General features: G+C 39.3%; 2 protein-coding genes across 6 annotated transcripts in view; both read right to left on the bottom strand.

Annotated features, from left to right (window-relative positions):
* Positions 1–14,617, bottom strand: part of BRD10 (bromodomain containing 10) — a 103,449-nt gene extending 88,832 nt beyond the window's left edge. For all 3 annotated transcript variants that reach the window (XM_059924770.1, XM_059924771.1, XM_059924772.1), the window contains exon 1: positions 13,944–14,617. In XM_059924770.1, the coding sequence (XP_059780753.1) occupies positions 13,944–14,533 (590 nt within the window). In that variant the 5' untranslated portion in view covers positions 14,534–14,617. The remainder of the gene's footprint in view (positions 1–13,943) is intronic.
* Positions 14,618–17,557: 2,940 nt separating this feature from the next.
* RANBP6 (RAN binding protein 6) lies at positions 17,558–22,169 on the bottom strand. 3 transcript variants are annotated; one of them, XM_059924768.1, is made up of 2 exons: positions 21,962–22,169; positions 17,558–20,905 (listed from the first exon to the last, which is right to left on the bottom strand). In XM_059924768.1, the coding sequence occupies exons 1-2, from the start codon at positions 22,154–22,156 to the stop codon at positions 18,839–18,841; spliced, it is 2,262 nt and encodes a 753-aa protein (XP_059780751.1). In that variant the 5' UTR covers positions 22,157–22,169; the 3' UTR covers positions 17,558–18,838. The 3 variants fall into 3 exon arrangements, with proteins under 3 accessions (XP_059780751.1, XP_059780750.1, XP_059780752.1); XM_059924769.1 differs by having other exon boundaries at positions 20,753–20,905; positions 22,021–22,169; XM_059924767.1 differs by having other exon boundaries at positions 17,558–22,169.
* Between the last annotated feature and the right edge of the window lie 616 nt (positions 22,170–22,785).

Raw genomic sequence — 22,785 nt, 5'->3', positions numbered from 1 at the left:
TTGCAGAGGAAGGAACACTCCCAAACTCATTCTATGAGGCTACCATCACCCTGATACCAAAACCAGACAAAGATACTACAAAAAAAGAAAATTACAGACCAATATCACTGATGAATATAGATGCAAAAATCCTCAACAAAATACTAGCAAACAGAATCCAACAACACATTAAAAGGATCATACACCATGATCAAGTGGGATTTATCCCAGGGATGCAAGGATTCTTCAATAGACACAAATCAATCAATGTGATACACCATATTAACAAATTGAAGAAAAAAAACCATATGATCATCTCAATAGATGCAGAAAAAGCTTTTGACAAAATTCAACACCCATTTATGATAAAAACTCTCCAGAAAGTGGGCAAAGATGGAACCTACCTCAACATAATAAAAGGTCATACATGACAAACCCACAGCAAACATCATTCTCAGTGGTGAAAAACTGAAAGCATTTCCTCTAAGATCAGGAAGAAGACAAGGATGTCCACTCTCGCCACTATTATTCAACATAGCTTTGGAAGTTCTAGCCACAGCAATCAGAGAAGAAAAAGAAATAAAAGGAATACAAATTGGAAAAGAAAAAGTAGAACTGTCACTGTTTGCAGATGACATGATACTATACATAGAGAATCCTAAAGATGCCACCAGAAAACTACTAGGGCTAATCAATGAATGTGGTAAAGTTGCAGGATACAAAATTAATGCACAGAAATCTCTTGCATTCCTATATACTAATGATGAAAAATATAAAAGAGAAATTAAGGAAACACTCCCATTTACCACTGCAACAAAAAGAATAAAATACCTGGTAATAAACCTACCCAGGGAGACAAAAGACCTGTATGCAGAAAACTGTAAGACACTGATGAAAGAAATTAAAGATGATACCAAAAGATGGAGAGATATACCATGTTCTTGGATTGGAAGAATCAATATTGTGAAAATGACAATACTACCCAAAGCAATCTACAGATTCACTGCAATCCCTATCAAATTACCAATGGCATGTTTTTTTTACAGAACTAGAACAAAAAATCTTAAAATTTGTATGGAGACACAAAAGACCCCGAATAGCCAAAGCAGTCTTGAGGGAAAAAAGCGGAGCTGGAGGAATCAGACTCCCTGACTTCAGACTATACTACAAAGCTATAGTAATGAAGACAATATGGTACTTGCACAAAAACAGAAATATAGATCAATGGAACAGGATAGAAAGCCCAGAGATAAAGCCATGCACCTATGGTCAACTAATCTATGACAAAGGAGGCAAGGACATACAACGGAGAAAAGACAGTCTCTTCAGTAAGTGGTGCTGGGAAAACTGGACAGCTACATGTAAAAGAATGAAATTAGAACACTCCCTAACACCATACACAAAAATAAACTCAAAATGGATTAGAGACCTAAATGTAAGACCAGACACTATAAAACTCTTAGAGGAAAACATAGGAAGAACACTCTTTGACATAAACCACAGCAAGATCTTTTTTGATCCACCTCCTAGAGTAATGGAAATAAAAACAAAAATAAACAAATGGGACCTAATGAAACTTAAAAGCCTTTGCACAGCAAAGGAAACCATAAACAAGACAAAATGACACCCCTCAGAATGGGAGAAAATATTTGCAAACGAATCAACGGACAAAGGATTAATCTCCAAAATATATAAACAGCTCATGCAGCTCAATATTAAAAAAACAAACAAACCAATCCAAAAATGGGCAGAAGACCTAAATAGACAGTTCTCCAAAGAAGACATACAGATGGCCAAGAAGCACATGAAAAGCTGCTCAACATCACTAATTATTAGAGAAATGCAAATCAAAACTACAGTGAGGTATCACCTCACACCAGTTAGAATGGGCATCATCAGAAAATCTACAAACAACAAATGCTGGAGAGGGTGTGGAGAAAAGGGAACCCTCTTGCACTGTTGGTGGGAATGTAAGTTGATACAGCCACTATGGAAAACAGTATGGAGGTTCCTTAAAAAACTAAAAATAGAATTACCATACGACCTAGCAATCCCACTACTGGGCATATACCCAGAGAAAACCGTAATTCAAAAAGACACATGCACCCCAATGTTCATTGCAGCACTATTTACAATAGCCAGGTCATGGAAGCAACCTAAATGCCCATCGACAGACGAATAGATAAAGAAGATGTGGCACATATATACAATGGAATATTACTCAGCCATAAAAAGGAACGAAATTGGGTCATTTGTAGAGACGTGGATGGACCTAGAGACTGTCATACAGAGTGAAGTAAGTCAGAAAGAGAAAAACAAATATCGTATATTAACGCATATATGTGGAACCTAGAAAAATGGTACAGATGAACCAGTTTGCAGGGCAGAAATTGAGACACAGAAGTAGAGAACAAACGTACGGACACCAAGGGGGGAAAGTGGCGGGGGGTGGGGGTGGTGGTGTGATGAACTGGGAGATTGGGATTGACATGTATACGCTGTTGTGTATAAAATGGATGACTAATAAAAAAAAACCATATCTTTTCAGATACATTTCTATATAATCTGCTAAGAGAAGCAAAATCAAAAATTAAAATTAAGAAAAGGTGAAAATTAAGGGATGGGAAAAATCAAATTGACGTTAGTTTTCTCTTCTAATTCATCTCATCTGTGTGTCCCTTGTAACTGTCTAGCGTGAAAGCCTGAAATTTAATAACTCACTAATATGGAATATCATATTCTTTATTAGCACAGCATATTAGGCCCTCTATGATCTGGCTCCATAAGCTGGCCCTTCCAGTCACAGCTGTCATTACTTTTCTATATATAACTAGCACTCTAGCCAAACTAAACTACTGACCATTCCCTAGCTATATACAGTGACATTTTTGCCTTTGCACTTTTGAATATGTTATTCTTGTTGCCTGGAATGACCTCTACATCAACTTAGTTTATCAACTCCTGTCCTTCCGTTTTCATCTTGAATCCCTCTACACTGCCTATCAAATAATAAGCACTGTAAATATATGTTGCATATAAGGAACAGTACTTGTCTTACTACATTAACCATACACTACCTTCTATTATGCTTTTAAATACTGTACCCATCCTTTAAGAGAGGATATGGTATCTGAATTCAACCCAATTAATACATACTGAGTTTCTCTGCACTTGAAGAGCTCACTTCTAGAAATACAGAAATGCGTAAGAAAATCTTAAACTTTGGTGAGGCAAACAGATAACTTCAGTATCATGGTATTCAAAAACTTCAGTACAAATCATATGAATACAGAAAAGTGGGTTAAGAACAGAGGAATATAACTAACCCAAGCTGAAAAGAAGAGGGGGGAAGAAATGTGCAAAGTTTTCCTGAGGAGATGACTGCTGAGTCTTTTAAAAACAAGCAGCAATTCTGACTTGATATAACTGAATACTTATTTGATTTTTATTAGCTCATTTATTTCATTAGTTCAAGAATTACCAAACAACTAACATCATAATACAGATAGACAGATACATCACTACCATAAATTTTTTAAGTGCTATAACCAAATGCAAAACAAAGAATCACGGAATACAGTGAAAAAAGCAATTAATTCTGTATCAGGCTTCATAGAGGAAGTAAAATCTAAGCTGAGCCTCAGCAAATAATTAGGATTTCACTAGACATAGAAAAAAGAAACAGACAAGTAGACAAGAAGGCACTCCAGATGTTTTGAAATTGCTCTGAATTTGATGAAGTTAACGGCCAATGACTGTAAATGAAATTCTAAAGAAAGCCAATGTCTAGTTCAACACAAGTGTCACTGGCAAAACCAGAATTAAACTCACTTTACTCACAAAGTTAAGACATCTTCAGTACAGTAAGCCATATATTAATTCTTTCAGAGTTCTAGAATACCAAAGGGGCTATTTCCAGGACATTTTCCCTCTTAATTTAATGCAGAGCAAAACTATTACTTAATAGAGTTAAGTCTCTTTGAACACCTAATAGAATAAACACAGGCATAACATAAGAATAGTTATCTTCAGGTACTATTCAAATTCTGTTATTTCTGTTAAAGGCCTAATTTTTCCTTCTATTACTTGGAATTTTCTCTAACCAAACATCATCATAATTTATTGGATGTTTCTTAATTCTGTGGTTTAAAACTATGGTTCTTAACCTTTTTTTTGGCTCTGTGCTCCTCTGCTGACCTAATAAAGTTCTGCACCCTCTCCCTAGAAAAACTAAAATGTAGGCACCTGCGCACATTCCCACACACACTTTTGCATACTGTATGGAGTAGGGGATGTTTTAGAACTCTAATTAAAAACTTTAAACTTTATAAAGGCTTGAACTCATACTGAACTATAAAAGAGAAACACAAAATTTAAAAATCAACCAAAAGACTATGAGGTCAATTAGTACATTACTCTGCCTGATATAGTGCAGAGCAATGCTATGAGAGCTAACCTTGGATCTCTGTTCATTGCTCCCCAAAATCAAATGAGAGACACAAAGAATAGCAGTATTATCCACAGCTGATATATGATGTAAAATCATACAAATAGGTTTAAATGAATAAAAGCGACGGGAATAGAGTCTTAGGTCTTTAACTTAAGGCTTTTTAAAATTTTGGTACTATTTAACACATTAGCCCTATGTAACAGGGATTACTCATGGAATACTTGAACATAATTCTAAATTAAAATAGAGATTGCTCCGTGTAATAGTCTATGACAAACACATGACTTCCAAGGTCTTTCCATTCTTTAGTAGCATGCCTCCTCACCCCTCCCCCAACACTATCCCTCACTTGTTACCACTTCTTTAAGCTGTATTCCACACGAAGACATGAATATATGAATCTGCTTCTTAATTCTCTCCTACCTTCCCTTCATTCTATAACCCAAAATACAATGCTAATAAAGGTTGACAAGTATAAAAGCAATGATAAAAAAAATACTTCAATGAGAGAAAAAATTTTGATTCTGATGGGAAATCAATCATGAAACAGTGTTACTATATCCTGAAGTATCACTTCTAGAACTTTATCGTACATAAAAATCATTTATGGAGTTTATTAAAAGTGTAGCTTCCTAATCTCCACTCTGAGATTCTGAGTTAACAGATTTAAATATGCTATTCTGGGGCCAAGGAATCTGCCTTTAACACAATTCTTACGCTGGTGATCTGGGAAACACCTTTGAAAATTACCTGTAGACCTTATAACCACTTAATTCTAAATCAACATTTATAGAAGTCAAACAGCAACAAACCAAGCAGAAAAAGTCCCTGCCCTCATAGATTTTATATTCTAGTGAAAGAGAAGAAAAAGATATATAATTAAATCATATTATATGTGAGGTTGCAATAAATGTTATGAAAGAAAACAAAGAAGGTTAAGACAGAGGGAAAGCCTTGCAGATAAGGCAGCAACAACAGAAGAAAGGAGGGAACCAGGACACTAGTTTATCTGTGGGAAGAGAGCCAAATTTAAACCTGCTTTTCCTCAAGCACAAGTATTCAAGAGAGATATAAAATGTTTTCAGGGGCTTCCTGGTGGCACAGTGGTTAAGAATCTGCGTGCCAATGCAGGGGACACGGGTTCGAGCCCTGACCCGGGAAGATCCCACATGCCGCGGAGAAACTAAGCCCGTGCACCACAACTACTGAGCCTGCACTCTAGAGCCTGCAAGCCACAACTACTGAGCGTGCGTGCCACAACTACTGAAGCCCGTGTGCCTAGAGCCCGTGCCCCGCAACAAAGAGTAGCTCCCACTCGCCCCTACCAGAGAAAGCCTGCGCACAGCAATGAAGACCCAATGAAGACCCAACGAGGCAGCCAAAAAAAATAAAAAGAAAAAATGTTTTCAATTTTGTTTACTGATTATATTCTAATATTTTTATCTTCCAATTTTAGTAATTCGGATGTTAAAAATTGGGCTTGTGGGGGCTTCCCTGGTGGCGCAGTGGTTGAGAATCTGCCTGCCAGTGCACGGGACACGGGTTCGAGCCCTGGTCTGGGAAGATCCCACATGCCGCGGAGCAACTAAGCCCGTGCACCACAACTACTGAGTCTGCGCGTCTGGAGCCTATGCTCCGCAATGAGAGGCCACGATAGTGAGAGGCCCGCGCACCGCGATGAAGAGTGGCCCCCACTCGCCGCAACTGGAGAGAGCCCTGGCACAGAAACGAAGACCCAACACAGCCAGAAATAAATAAAAAAAAAAAAAAAAAAAAAAAGCTGCTGTTTCAGCTTCTAAAAAAAAAAAAAAAAAAGCTGCTGTTTCAGCTTCTAAAAAAAAAATTGGGCTTGTGGGCTAACATGGAAACAATCTATATTTATAACTATTTCTAAGGGAAAACGTTTCTATGTAATAAGTTTTTGAGATGATTTCTATTCTCAGCACAAAATGAAATGGATTTGTTCTTATTTTTAGAACAAACATGAGAATAGACCCTGAATTCACTAGGAATTGTATATTTAGCAGAATCTTGGTATCCTTTACTGTATTTGTTAGGCAATCTACCATCGAAATTGAAAAGCAGTTTAAAAACATAAAGCATGAAATGCCACAGGGAAAATCCAATATTCTACCTGCATGCACATTTTGTAAGAGAGATTTTTCTTTCTGATCTCAACTTCAAAAAGCTGAGAATGTACACCATTATCATCAAAGTCAATGTACTAGGCTAGTACAGATTGTAAAATTGAAACAAAACTGTTTACCTTTAAAGCTTTTGCAAACCCAAACTGTAGTTATTATAAACTGGGATGTTACCATTTGAAGAAATGGTATCTAGCAGATGAGACGTATCTGAAAGAGAAAGGGGGCTATCTTTTGGAAAGAGAAGATCCCCAAAACACTTCGTGTGCTAAATAGCAACTCAAACACTTTTTGCATTATATCTTGGCAACGTTTTTTCACTGATTCTAATTTAGAAGGCTTAAACTCCCACAAAAGAGCAATATTAGTAAAGTAGTACTTACAAAGTATAGCAAGAGGTAAATAGTTTTACCTTAAATTGGTTTATCTCAATCTGTATTCTCATCTTTTCTTTTTTTTTTTTTTTATCTTTTAGAGGGATGCCTAGACAGAAATGAAAAGGTCTAAATCCCCAGATGTGCTAACATTTGAAGAGATATAAAAGAAGCTATCAGAGAGTTATTTTTGTCTGAAGGTACATTCAGATGGCTCTACTCAAAAGCTTTAAATATGAAAGTTTGGGGTGAGTTCTTAGCACTAGCTATTCCAAGCCTTTAAAACTGCACTTACAAAATCTGTAGATTTTAAGTTTTGAATGGTATTATAAAAAATAACAACAGTAACACATGGTCATTGTAGAAAAAAAGTAGAAAGTGGAAGGGAAAATTAATCATCCACAGCTGTACCACCCAGTTACAACACTTAACATGACTGTACTGCCTTAAAACTTTGACGATACACATTTTTAACCCAATTCTTATTCAAAGTTGTAAATACTAATTGCCTTTAAATAAAACTTTTTATTAACTAAAAAAGTAATATGCTTATTATAGAAAATCTAGGACATAACAGAAAATTAAAAGAAGAAAATGAAAAATACCCGAGATCTTCCTACTTAGCAATAACCACTATTAACACTTCATTGGTCTTCCTAAGTCTTTTTGCAAAGTGTATATGCTGAACATCCTGACTTTTAAGCACAATTAATTTTGGAACATTCATGGGTCCCGGGTGGAAGATGATATAACAAAGGGCTTGATTATATATAATACTACCACTGGGGTTTATTAGTGTTTCCCATTATAAAAAAAAAAAAAAGGAACAACTACTTCAAGTAATTTAATATATATTTTAAAGATTCATATTATTATGGAAGTTCCTTGGAAATGAAAACAGCTATTATTTGTTCTCTAACCTTGTGGAGAGAGCCTAGAGATGATTTGAAAACTAAAACACAAATATGAAAAGGACCTAATCTTCTCTCCAAAAACATGATTTCTCTTCCCTGCTCTAATTTTTTTCTTAGAAATAAAAATAAATATAAGGGCACAAATACAATGAGAAATGAACTTTAAGGCAAAACACACTACAATCTATTACGGCATTTTTACTGTATTAGATCTAAATCATTTCCAAATTATTATTTTCAAATGGAACAAAATCTCCTAAAATACTAAAGTCTGTAAGTTTACTGTATTCCAACTAACACCTTTTATTTATTCCAGAATAAACTCTTTTCAGCTTCTTTAACTGTCTCTTCTCAATTAAGTATTTCAGCTTTTAATACACATTATACACACTTCAATCATATTTTTCTAATCTTTCCAAATTGAAGATAGTCAATCCTTACACAAAGTTGTGCCTTTGGTCCCCTTGTTTTTTTTACTAGACTCTGTCCTGGGCAATCTCATTCCCTCCCATTTCTTCAACCATCGTCCTTCTGCAGGTTAATTCCTCATTGAACACCTCTAACCTAGCCCTAGTCACTCTGCTGAGCTCCATATTCCGCCTTCTAATAATTCTGAGCTGCACATCTTCAAATGCATGCTCCTCTCACATTCCCTCGGCATCACCATCACCTGGGCTCAAATTTATTTTGGCCCTCATCCTCTCCATCACACCCACATCCAATAGTTTGCCATTATACCACTTCTACTTGCTGAATTTACTTCTCTTTGTAACCTTATTTATTATTTGTTCCTACTGCTTATTATCTCTTGATGGCATTAACTCAAGAGCCTTTTAATTGGTTTCCTTTCTCCATTCTCTCTCCTTCCATTTCAGCCTTCAAACCTCAAAATACTAGTAAAATCATGTCACTCCCTTAGCTAAAACCCATGATGAATCTACACTGCCTACATTCTAAATTCCTTAGCAAGCAAACAAGGTCCTCCATAATTAGTCCCAGCTTACCTTTCTAGACTTATCTGCCATGACAGGACCTCATCATCCTACACTCTAACCAACCACTGGGTATAAACTATTCCTCTGGAATATGCTGTACTCTCCTGCTTCCATACATGTAATTGTTTACCTACCACCTTGAAGTAAGGGATAAAGTCATGTCTGTCATTGTAAATTCAGGGCTTTACATACTACTTAGCATAGCATAGGTCAAATAATTGTTTAATGAACTCAACTTCACCTATCAATAGTCTACTCACCTTCCAAAATTATGACCTCTAGAATACAATCTAATAAAGTATTTTTCAATGCCAACTTCCCCACCTCCCCAGAGTAGTTGATCCCTCCTCTGCACTCTCCTAACACTATAATAAAGCTTATCACAGTAGTCCTCAGAGTATGCACGCTTAGAATATACAGCTGATCCTTGAACAACAGGGGTTTTAACTGCATGAGTCCACTTATACGCGGATCTTTTTCAATAGTAAATACTATAGCACTACAGGATCCTCAGCTGGTTGAATCCGCGGATGCAGAACCCCAGATAGGGAGGAACCAAGTATATAGACAGCCTACAGAGGGCCAAGTTAGACACAGATTTCTGACGGCATCGAAACAAAGATGTACCATCAAAAATCCAAAAGTGATTATGTTCTCCCTGTTTGTAGGGAGAAAAACCTTAGGTACTAGATAGAATCTCGTCAATTAAGGTTTTCCTTCCATAATTTGTTTCAAGCCTTTTGTATCCCCTAGCAAAAAATCATACAATTAAATATATCAATATTTCAGGATATTCTGCAAGCAGTCCCATGACTTCCAGGTGTTCTGACAATGGAACAAGTTTGAAAATCAGTTTTAACACATTTTACAGTTTACCATAACTGTGTATGTACCCTTTTTTAAACTTCTTGGGCCAGGAATTGTCCCCTAAGTCATAGAACAAAGCAGGTGCTCAATAAATGTCTTGTTAGTTGAAATCCTTCATCCTTTCATCACTGCACTTAAACATTTTCTGAACCTTCTTAAATAGCACTGTTTTTTTTTTGAAGAATGGCAACTATAATAAATAGAACTACATGGAGTATCAAGCTCTAACATTCTATAGTTCTGAACAAGAAGCAAATCCAGATTCTATTACCAAAGGGCCCCAATTTTTATATTGACATTAAAAAGACAGAATTACAGAATCCAGTGGGGATGGGGGAGTTGGACTACTAGGGAGTAAGAAGCACCTTGTTAAAATTCCCAATTACTTTCTGGATTTTGATCTTAATTGAGAATAAACACGTCAACAAATTTCAAATTTAACTGAGGAGGAGATTAAAATCCGTGCACAAAATCCATTTGTATTTCAATTACTACTTGTACTTGGAAACCTCTATTTTAAAATTTTTGAGGCTTCATGATGATGCTTTTGTACTCTCATGCCCAACTAAAAAGCAATTACAAAACTAAATAATCTTTAGCTATATTTTAAGAAAGACTTTTTTTTTAACAGCCCATTATATGTACCACTTTTTAACAACTTAATTCAGAAATCAACTATAATTTTAACAAGGATATATAATACTCAAGTTTATTTTCACCAAAATATTATTTTAAATGGCCAAAATTAAAATTTCAAGTTCAGCACTGTTGGGGTCACTGGCGCATCGATGCCTCTTCTATAACTACAAGCTTTTAAAACTACATAGCAATATTCTTAAAGCTTTCAAAAATATTTTAAAATTTAAAAGCTTTCAAAAATATAATTTAAAATTCAGAAGAGGCAAAAATTCTTATTAGACATAACTTCCCAACTATTAAGTACTTTCTATTCATTTCCACTTAGTAGCTGATTTTCTCCCTATTTCTAATGCTAATTGTTATTTCTCTCAGTTGCCCCAAATACATGAATGAGATCCCTTCTAAAATACAACTCTGAGACGAGATATGCTAAGTCTTAGTCCTAGTTCTATCACAAATATTATATATAAAACATATTGCTATATATTACTAATATATATTAAATATGATAAAATTATAAATCTTTTATAGATCATACACATGTAGTCCTATTATAACACCACAAAAAGCAAACCAAAAAATTCAGAAATTTTAACAGGATAAAACAAAAATAGAATATACTAAAGTTGTGATATTTTCTTCCCTCTCCCCAATTGGTCATCCTGCATACCTCCTAGAAAGCAGACACTACCCTGGAGAGACCATACTGCAGCCAGACGAAGTACCTGTAGTTCCCAGAAACACTATGCTGTTCCATGCCTTGCATTCACTGTAGTTCAGCATTCTGGAATGCCCCTCTCAAACCCTCCAAAAAAAATCCAGAAGCAATCTTCAACTTCCTTAAGAATCAGTTCAAGTATAAACATCTCTATACCTTTTAACTCCATTATAGAATCATCATCTTTTTAAGCATCTGTTTCCCTACTCAACTATACACCACTTAAGAGTAGGGAACTTCTCTTTTGATATCAGGGATCTGAATGTCTAGCTCTGGCAGATACATATTTGTACAATCAACACTCTCATAGCACAGATGAAGAAACTGAGATTTAAGTTATACAATGTGCCCAAGGTACTAATGCCATTGGGTTGCTCTGTAATGATAATGTGGCACCCTCTATATCTAATGTATGTGATTTCTTGCTCACTAAAAGGCTCAGTAGTGTATGGAACAGCTGTAAAATTCTCCTTACAGTAAATTTCAAAATAAGGGTTAATTCAATATCTTACAAACATATACTAGAAGAAAAAAGAGAACAAATGATAATATCTAAGTGATTGTTTTTTATTACTAAAACACCATATACCACTTATTTATAAATAAGGTATCTGAGTCACCTATTTGCTGAAAATCATACTCATGTGCCCAGTCTATAGAATATGGTTCTGGAGCATCTATATTTACTAATTGCATACAAAACAGTTATAACCTATGGGTTTCTGAAAGTTGTGCCCACTCAAAGCATTTATTTAGTAATGACTCAGATTGTAGGCTAGGACAGAAAAAGAAATGATTTCCTAGTGTCTACAAGAGTGGTTTGTCAAATCTATTATTTACAAAATGTTTGTATACATCAAATACAAAAAAAGTGAGGAAGTCAAAATTTTAATTATCGCTTTGAGACCATCACATTACTTTTTGCTACTACACTGCAAGAATTTTCTCTCTCTTGGACTAAGAACATCAGAAATACATTATTATGTTTATAAACAAAAGACTGTTTTAAGTTTAAGTTCTAAGTATGGATTCTATTAGATCATATGGGAATACAGTATTCTGAACATTAGTCACTAGGAATGATTCAAAGCATTCAGAAATTTACCTTTATGTAAAGAGAAATAGTCTCCCTGCTCTTTTGCAGGGCTTAAGAAACACTATTGACAAAATGCTTCTGAAAACACCTGTAATTTATTCAAACCTATAAGCAACTTCTTAGCACTCTGATGCAGCCATTCTCCAGCCTCATTCTAAATACCCGTTTCCAATCTGTAAAACTAGATGCTTGGACTAGAACTCTATGGTTTCTTCCAGGTCTAAAATCTTGTGACATCAATTTGGAAGATATTTTACTACTTAAAAATAATGACGTATGAAAGGACTGTTTCTTATGTGAGTCATAACTATAAAACACTGTGGAGACAAGAGTAACAAACACACTACACAAATATAATGTCGCTAAATAAAATATTAAAAGTAATATACAAGACAAACTTGGGAATTATTCTACTACCAAATAATCCTACATTATGAATGGATTCGAGAAGAGGCTCCTTAGTTTAAATACAGCTGCCCTAATGAGTCAAGCACTATGTTAACCATTGTTTTCAGTGAAAGAAGTCACTGATAGTCTCAAAAACAGCATATGGGAAGCCAGTGACAGATTAGATTATTTTAAAATTACAGTTATAATCAAGGACCAAAAAATTAACACGACTTTTCAGAAGCTATTAGATAAAAGCACTAGTACACTTCCCAGTTTCAGATATGAGAATATTCATTTTATTCAGCTATCACTACTAGTATTATAATGATTAAAACTTATCTTGGGCTAACTATATGGGACTGGCACTTTCGACTTTACATTTATTAATGCATTTAATCCTACAGCAACCCATTAATTAGGTACTGTCATTATGCCCATTTTACAGATGAAGAAACTGAGGCCAAAAAAGTAAAGTGACTTGTTCAAGTTCACTTCCACTAGTAAAGAGTCAAACAGCTGGTTCACTTCAAGCACGATTTCCAACAACATTCAATTATTTTTCTATTCCTGAAGAATTTCCGATAGAGAAATTAATTTGGCTCATTATCAATTACCGAATTATAAATTAATACGTTTATTTTAGTAGCCTCCTGTGTTATATTATTTCCTCTTACGAAAAAAAATAATTGACTCTGGATATATGGGTGGAGTATAACCAAGAGCATCGTGCCATCTGAACTGCCTGTGACTTCTGGTAGAATAGATACCAATACCTAAACGTATTAAAAATTTTGTGTTGATGCAAAAATTCAGTCTGCTCAGATGAAGCTGAGAGAAAAGACCAGGAGTACGCCACAGTAACTGTTAGCCATTTAATTACACTCTATAAAATCTCCGATGGCCGACTTGAGCAGTAAAATTATTATTTTAACAGTTTGAAACCACCTTTTTACATGAGCCAGAATTAATTTTCTAACGGTATTTCATTCCAAAAACGTTTAGAATTTTCTTGCCAAAACTGCCTAAAAGTTGCAGGGCCAACTTCCATCCCACTTAAACTTTTCCTCTCCCTACTCCTGTAATTCTTCCTACGGGCACCATTTCACTTTACTTCTAAAAACTTTACCTGCTCTTCGGCACTCGGGACTCGGCTTCCTTCTCAGCTTCTTCACGTCTGGGCGTCGGGTTCTTTCAGCCCACACCCACCACACCCCTGCGGGCCCCCGCCCAGCGCTGCTCCTCCTCCCGGGGTTCTCCAGCACCGACTCAGCACCTATCAGCGACGCCCCCCGGCCCCTGGCCCAACCCATCCTCGGACACGTGCGAGGGTGTGTTTGTGTCAGCCCGTCAGTCCCGCCAGGGACGGGGCTCACTCACCGAGACAGAAGCGCCAACTTCTGCTCCAGCATCATCTCCAGCTTCTGGCCCTGTTTGGAGATCCAGTGGTCCACTCCATGCAGGCGGTAGCACGTCTCCAGCATCAACCTGAAGTCTGCCACGAACTCGGTGATGCCCACGTATTGGCCGCTGGCGAACTTCTCCTCCATCTTCAGCAGACACATGCCCTTCCCGGGCTGCTGCCGGAGGGCGCGACTGCCCCGGCCCCCGCTGCGCGGCCCCTCGGCCGCCTCCTCCTCCCCAGTGGCAACGCCCCCCAAGGGCTGCAGGAAGGGGGAGGTGAGGCCTCGGTGCTTCTCCTGCAGAAACTCGCCCAGGATGCGGTAACCCTGCTGCAGCTCGTAGGTCAGCTCCTGCTCCGTGCAGCCACCGCCCCCGACTACCATCGCCTCCTCCTCCTCCTGGTCGTCCGCGTTCTCCCTCGAAGAGGCACTCCTTCCTCGGGCCGGCCCTGAGGCCGGGGCCGCCGCTGCCACCAACTCTTCGTCGTCCTCTTCCTCGGCCGCCGGTGGCGGCCGCTCCTCCTCCCCGGCCGGCTCCATCTCCCCCGGCGTCCCGGGCACGCTCATGCCCCCGGCAGGCGCAGCTTGGGCGGTGTGGAGCGGACGCTCGAGGCGCCGGGGCACGCGTGAGCGCGGGCCGCTTCCTCAGGGGTCGGCTGCGCCGCGCAGCCCCAGCCGCATCGGGCCTCGCTCTCCTCAGCCGCCGGCTCGGCTCGGTGCGCGCGGGGGTCTCGAGCTCGCCGCCGGCGGGGCGGGGTTACATGGCGCGCGGAGGAGGGGGGAGAGAAGAGGAGAGCCTAGGTGCCCTCCTCTCCCCTCCCCCCCGGCGGCGGCGCGCGCGCGGCCCTAGCCTGCCTCACCCCTCCGCGCCCCGCCCGGCTACTCTTCACCCGCCAGGCCCGGTTTGGCCTCCGCGGCCTCGGCGCCCCACCCCCTCCCGGGCCGGCTAGAGGGCTGGGAGGGGGCGAGGAGGAAGGGGGGGGGTTTCTCTAGCCTCCCCGGAGGGGGCCGAAGCACAGGGCCGCCGCGGCTCGGGCTCCTCCTCCTCTCCCTCACACCCCCTCACGTCCCTCTCTACCTGCGGGGGACCCGGGCAGGAGGAGGTGGCGCGCGGACGGGGCCCGGCGACAACTGTCAGTTAGAAGCCCTGCTGGGCGGGGGCAAGAGAAGGGGGAGGGCACTCAGGCACCCCCCCCTCCTGGTTGGGGCGAGCTGTGGAGAGACGCAAAGAAAGAGGCACCGTCGCGGTCCACGGTGAGCATGCGTAGTACACCACCACCAGCCCAACTTCACGTTCCGCCCCGCTAAGCGAAAGCAAGGACTTAGTCTCAGCTTCAGGCCCTGAGGCCTGGTAGGTTGCGCGGACCAATGATGTCATCAGCTTGTAGCCGACTGTAAGGGGCGGAGCGAAGAGGGAAGCAAGGCGCCTGCGCAGCTTTGCTTGCCACCTCTTGAGAGGGAGGCCGAAAGGGTTTTAAAATGAGGTGCTGCAAGAGGATATTTCTTTTGCGAGACCCCTATTAGCGCTAAAAGCTAAAATTAATCCTGAAGGAGCTTGCTAGATAACCTTCGTCGATGGAAAGTGAATTGTAAGAAGGTATAAAAAGTAAATCCTATCCTGTAAAGTTCTCTTTGCACACTCCCTCCCCCTGTGACTGCCGGTTTTTCAATATAAAACTAGAATTTTGCGAAGTCTAGAAAGGAGGTTGAAGGACTCGACCAACTGAAACATGTTCACATGGAAAAGGAAAGGAGATGATTTGTGGAACTCGAATTTCTCAAACTCCTGTCCCCAGGTCTTAATATCAATTCCTGTTTTGGAAATTAATCCATGTTTTGCGTTAAAGTGAAAAACATTTCCACCCTCTCGATTTTTGACATCTGCTAAAAGTAAAGGAAAGGAATGGGACCTCATTTTAAAAAATCCTTGGGACTGAAAACAGTCTTCAGATATTTCAAATCTAAGCTGTGCAGCATGACCTTACAATCTCACTACACATTTTAAAATTACTGTTTAGGGAATGTCTAAAAAGTGAACTTATCATTCCATTAGTTGTCATATTGCTTGAAGTGAGGAGAAAGGAACTAATGGGTCCTTAAAGCAGTTACTACTATCTTCTCACGTTCTATTTTAAAGATGCACATATTACTTTTTCTCCTTACACAGAACGCTCTTGCTTTAAACCTGGAATTACTTGAATACAAAAATCAAAATTTTAGAAAGCGAGTGGGGACTTCCTTGGCGGTCCAGTGGTTAAGACTCCGCACTTCCACTGCAGTGGGGGTGGGTGGTGGCGCGGGTTCATTCCCGGTCGAGAAACAGATTCCCACATGCCACGCGGCGAGGGTCAAAGAAAAAGGGAAAGCTGTAAAACGAAATGATTGGGATATACTATTATGATTGTTTACCTCCCGTTAATGTGGACTTTTAAAGCACTGATAAAATTCACAACTTAAAAGCTTTTTTTTGGTCCAGTTATGTTAGACAGCAGCCTTAGGTAAAACAGTTAAGTGGGAACACTTTTGAGGTTTTAGGGTATTGACACCCCCACCCCCACCACGCACACCCATCATCTAGTTTTCACGGTCTCCTCTCACCTCATCAGACATTTGTGGTGTATTAGGCATTTACAGCATTCTCTCTCCAGAGAGCCCATAGATGTACCTCAGCTCAGGAACAAAGGCAGAGACCAGTCTTACTTCAGGGACTGGCAGCCAAAACTGTCTGAACGTCCCTCATTTCCTTTGACAAAGCCCAAGAATCTGGACCCACCCCACCACAGCAAATATCACCTCTTTCTCTATAGCCACCAACCCTATTTCATGACTCTCGGATAATATTAGCTTGCATTTATCGAACACTGCGCCACTAAGCACTTTATATTCGTTACCTCCGTTAATTCTCACAATCCTATGAGCTACGTATTATGGCCATTTCACAGATGGAGAATTGTTTAGGTTAAAAAAGTAGTTTGCCAAAATTCAAATCTAGGTCTGTCATACTTCAAAATTCTCCAGGTGCCTAATTCCAAGTCATATGGTAGATTTTCCAGTTCCTCATGTACAAGAGTGTAGGGAATTGCTAGAAATGTTTACCAAGGGCTTCTTAATTAAGGGATACTAATTAAGATAAAGAGGTGCAGGTGAGTAGAAGAAACCTCAGCCATAGGTCATGGAGAGGCCAAATTGACTGAGATCTTAGCTAGTATGAAAGTAGAATCAGGTGCTTGAACTTTTAGAATATAGATAAGTGAGAAGAAAAACTGCCTTTCAATCCCACCATCCAGAGAAAACCTATTACAGTAATATCAATACTTTGTAGTGGGGTTTTTCTATTTATTCATCTATACTTTTAAATTTTATTTTAAATAAACTTAAAATTGTGACTATACTGTACCTAATGTCCTTTTCTTTTTTCTCTCATTAACAATAAATAATTGTAGGGAATGTACAAGAATTGCATATCTAAAATCTCAACTTCATATCTCTGTCCACAATGGCTTAGATGGCCTGCTCATGAACTTGCAGGAGGTGAAACAGAGATTCTAATGTAAAAGGAATTCCAAACCATAAAAAAGAACACAGCAGAAGTACAAACACCAACAGCAATAACAGCTACCATTTATTAAGCACTTCCTAAGTCTTAAATATTTACTAAATACGTTACATAGACAGTACTCATAATAGCCCCAGGAAATCCTGACAGATGTATTTGTTCTTAAATTTTGGATTAATAACTTGCTGAGTAGAAAGGTTTTCTTCTACCCTACAAAAAGCCTGACATTAAAGACCAACATTGCAATTAATATAATTAACCCTAGATTTACAGAACTGTTTTCTTACAATGTATACCTACTGCTAAATAACTGTTCTCAAAGCTGTTTTCTTTTTCTCGTTTAAAGATTAATTTTGCTTCCCTTTCATGATCACAATAGAATTCTCTTTAATGCTACTATATAATCTATTAAGAACTTCTCCAAAATAGAAATCTATTTAAGCCCCACTTTGAATCAGGGCTTCTCTTCTTGTTGAACTGCTTTGCAGGAAAAAATGGCATACATACACAATGCAATATTCTGCTCAAATACATAACACTGATTGACTCCCACAAATATTATTTACTATTTGTCAAACACTGTTACAGTATGCTACATGCTACCAATGTTAGATGTACCAGGATGTGCTTTTCAGTAACCATGGTCCTTGGAGTCCTGGATAACTTGAAAAAAAAGAGACTGGTCTAAGACTTCAAAGTTTTAACTCTCAGCTGGACACTTTGGGAACTAGAATATGGATATATCTCAGTCTCGGGAGGACATTATTAAAAAGTTCATATGTATTATGGAGAAAACTTCCCACATCCATTGTAATATCTCAAATCTCTTTTCCAATTTCAGCATCCTCCCATTACTATGAAAACTAGTATTATCAAGGAGGAATAAGCCTGCCACTATATTCTTCACCCACAATTCCAAAGATGTTTGTCCTGGAAGTTCTCCTATCCCATCTTTGTGAGCTCTTAGCATCTTGTGGTAGGCAGCATGACATCTTGACACCAAGTATACTGCTTGCCCAGCATCAATAATTCAGACAAATAGCAACAATTTATATACTTCACATCAACTAGAGGAAAGGTGACAAACATTTTAAGACAACAGAAGCACAGGTTATCACCAAGGTCTGTGTTTAAGAGATAAAACATGCAAGGTAAACAGAGGCTATAACACTGACTAATCCTGGAGAAACATGGGGAAGGCATATAAACTGCTTAGCAGGAAGAGAACAGTTCTCTCGATCATAATGGAATCCACTCACAACACTTGTTCGGAGTTACTTTTATGGTGGATGATATTCAAGTAATATTAAGGTGCTTCAGGCAAAATTTAGCAACTCCTGTAAGGCTTCCTGCTGCTCATCATCAAGCTGGGAAATGCATTCCAACCATAATTCTTCAGAAGTCTGTACCTGACGCACGACATTAGCTAGGCGTTTGGCACAAGGATCTTCATAGTTAATAGTCTCATTCATTTTTCCTTCTGCAATTACACTGATTATTTTTGGAAGATTGGAATTATTTGGACCAAGTACAACTGGGTGGTTACTTTCAATTAAGTCACAGAGAAAACTCAAAGTCTGAATAGCTTCCTCTTTATCCTCATGCAATGGAAGCCATGACAACCAGTGTGGAAGAACTTCATCTACATTTACACAGTTAGGCTTAAACCTCAAAATCTTCCCTACTGCTGAGATACAGTTCTCTGTAGCAATGACATTTTTTTTGGTTTTGGAATTTGCACACTTAATAACTTTTACCAGCAGCGGAACAGCTTCTGAACATAAAGAACGATAATCATCTCCACCAAACTGTGCCATAACACCCAGGCCATAAGCAGCAGCTTGCCTGACTTCAGGGTTGTTGTCTCGCATATTTAGTAGCATTGGCCACCGAAAATATTCTACATATTTAAATGAGGTTGGACTGCAGTGTTCTATGATATCATCAAATATGCACAATCCCCACTGTCTGTCTGGCCATGGCCTATTAGAACAAATTAGATTTACAATTAATGGAAGCAGCTGTTCAAACCACGGTAAAATCTTTTCCTTGTAAGTACTAAATAATGAGTGCAAAATATCTGATACTTTGGTCAGAATATAAACATCACATTCATCCTCATCTTGCAGAGACATTTCAACCTGTTGGTCATAGTTTTCTTCCTGTCTTTTAACCTGTCTCAGTTCTTGGTTTTTAAAGTGCCCTTCAAGTTTTGCTTTCAGTATTTCTCCCAGTTCTTCCAACTGTTCATCATTGAGGCACCCATCTCCCATTACTTCAATGGACTTTGCAAAAGAATTCATTATTTCTGAGAGTACATCTGTATCAGGTTCAGTCCCAATAGCCTTGATTAAGGGATCACATATGAATTGCCACATCTGTGCAAGATACTCTGGGCCACGAATTCTTGCACATTCCAGGAGAAAAGGCATGGACTCTGCTGCTGCCACTCGAACATTGTCATGGAAATAAAATTTCAGTAAAGGAACCATCAGTTTTACAACTTGTTCTGTATACTCCACGAATCCTTCCCTTAACTCCTTAGCATAATAAACCAACATCTGGCAAGCAGTTGCTTTTGCTTCAAGCCCTGAAGTCTTAATTCCAAAACTCTGCTGGTCTCCAAGATTTACAAATTGCCATCCATCATCATCACTCATATTCTCCACGTCTTGTGTGTCCAAGAGAGCAACGTCAGGTTTAGCTGAAGCAGTCTTAATAAGAGGCTCAATAACCAGTGGAAGGTACTGTTGAAAATCATTTCCAAGGATTTTACACATTCTGGCCCACGCTGAAACGATGTAAGAGGTCTGAGGGTCATCATCTTCCATATTATTTAAGTCTGATTGTGTTTTTAACAACAGTTGCATCACATTTGATACATCTTGCATAAATTTTTCCTTCCCAACAGCAAGACCAACATGGCTAATGCATTCGATAGTTTTTCCTTTCAGAAGTTTGAGTTCCTTTTGAACAGCAAGCTCAACAATATGCTTTAGTGAGGGCATAAATATATCATAGTATGGAACAAATTTTTCTTCTATTGTATCTGCAACTGAGGCAATGGTTGTCACAAGCTGTTCCAAGGCCAACTTAGTTCCATTGCGAATCAACTCTTGAAGTTTAATCACCAAGATGGAATGTAGATTTCTCACCATACTATCCAAATGTAGAACTAGCAATGATTTGGGGCAGTCTTCAATAAAAATAATAAGCGCAGAAGCTGCATGTGACTGCACACGCTGATTACCTTGATTTTCCATGGTACGCAACAGAGCTGCAATCACCGTTTCATGGAATTTCTTTTGGAAGTTAGGTGCAAAATCTGTAGCCATCTGTCCAAGTGTAGTACAGGCTGCAGCCCTCACCCTTGGATGAGGATCCTGAAGAAAAAGCAAAACAGAGTTAACTGTTTCGTCTAGAATTGATTCCATTTGCTGATGGCATCCTTCTCCAATAGCAGATAAGGCCATTAATCCAGCATGTCGATATTTCCAGTCAGGGCTCTGAAGCATCTGCATGATATGCTCCTTAGTCATTGGTAAAACAAGTTTTCCACCGAGCCCACAAGCCAGTCTGTCTAGTGCACTCTCAGCAGCAACTGCATTGCTGTCAAAATCATCTTCTTCCATTTCATCAGCATTTACCCAGTCCTCATCATCTTGTAGATCAACCATCATTGCCAATATATGAGGAACTGCCTGTGCAATAATATTTGTATGTTTTTTCAACATTGGGGTTGCAGTTTCAGACAAGGTCACTATTACTTCAAGAGCCAGCTGGCGTTGCAGATTACTAAGTCTAGAGTCTCCACATAACTTTAGACTCAATTGCAGAGTATCTTCTAAATAAGGACCCAAATATTTAGGTACAGTATCTGCAATCTCAACAAGGGATTCTAGCACTGAATCATCATCCTGGTAGCATGAATCATTCACAGCCTGTAAGATTCCAGGAAGCAAGTCTGCAAAGTCTTTGAAAAGAGCAATATTATTCTCATTAGCAAGTACAAATGCAGCTGCAGCTCTAGCAGATAATGTCCTGATTGCTGGATGTTCTTGATCTTGAATACACTGGTCCAACAACCGTTTGATGATATCCAAATCGTGCCGATCTTGGGTCCCAAAAATCCCAGGAAAGTGCCAGAAAACGTGAAGTGCAACTTCCCACAGAACCACATTTTTAGAGTAGATTGAATCAACAAGGAACTTCAGACCTTCGGGCCAGTGGTTAGTGCCATCCTCATCTATCAAATTCCTGGCCAGCACTGCAAAAATATCACAAAGTTTTTTCCTCATACTAGCATGGGTTTCTAACTTAACAGCCAGTATCAGTTCAATCTTGACGTCCCTCTGAACATCAGAAGGCAGATTTGGATAGACTTCCTCAAACCCAGAGGACAAAAGCCGTCGTAGCAGGGCGGCAGCCATTTGTCTCACCTCATAACCTGCTCTTCTATTTCTGACGGCATCTAAGAGGAATGTAGTCTTACACAGACCTGGGATATTTTCATAGATTTCCTCTGCTTGCCTCCGCACCATACAGCTTGGATTGATGAGGTTCTTCAGAAGCTGGTAAAACTCTTGCTTTCCCGACACGGTCGCCGGTACTCCGGCAGACCCGCACGCCGCCATCGCGTTCTGTCAAAGCGACCGCGACGGGGCAGGAGGGCGGGGGTCTGCGGCTCGAAGCAGTGACGTCAACGAGGCGCCGGCGGAGATGGGCGGGAGCGTTTCTTCCTCCCCTGCCTGGCCCTCGGTCGGGGCTCTGGGAAGGTGGGAGCGAGGGTCGCTCTCCATCTGTTTTCCAATCAGATGAAAATGTACCTACAGAGGAGAAAGAAAATGAAAGAAAAGTATGATATTGATTGTATTAGAATGGGATTATGGATGATTCTTTTTGCCTTAATTTCTAAACTATCTCTATTGTTGTTACACTGATAATTTTAAAGCAGAGAGTACTCCTTGAAAAGCCGCTAAGTGAAAGAAGACGATCACAAAAGGCCACATGTTGTATGATTCCCTTTATATGAAAGGTCTTAAATAGGAAAATCCATACAGAAAGTAGATTAGTGTTTGGCAATGGCTAAGGGGAAGGGAGATAGAGAATGACGGCTGTCAGGGGGGTTCTTTCTGGGTGATGAAAATATTGTAGAATTGATTGTGGTGATAGTTGCACAACTCTGTGATTATACTCAAAACTATTGAATTGTACAATTTAGATTGGTGAATTGTACGGTATGTGAATAATACCTCAATAAAGC

Source organism: Balaenoptera ricei, chromosome 6 (assembly GCF_028023285.1).
Source record: "Balaenoptera ricei isolate mBalRic1 chromosome 6, mBalRic1.hap2, whole genome shotgun sequence".
In the NCBI taxonomy this organism is placed as follows: Eukaryota; Metazoa; Chordata; class Mammalia; order Artiodactyla; family Balaenopteridae; genus Balaenoptera; species Balaenoptera ricei.
Note: the sequence above shows the minus strand (reverse complement) of the source record. Positions and strands in the feature narration are given on the sequence as shown.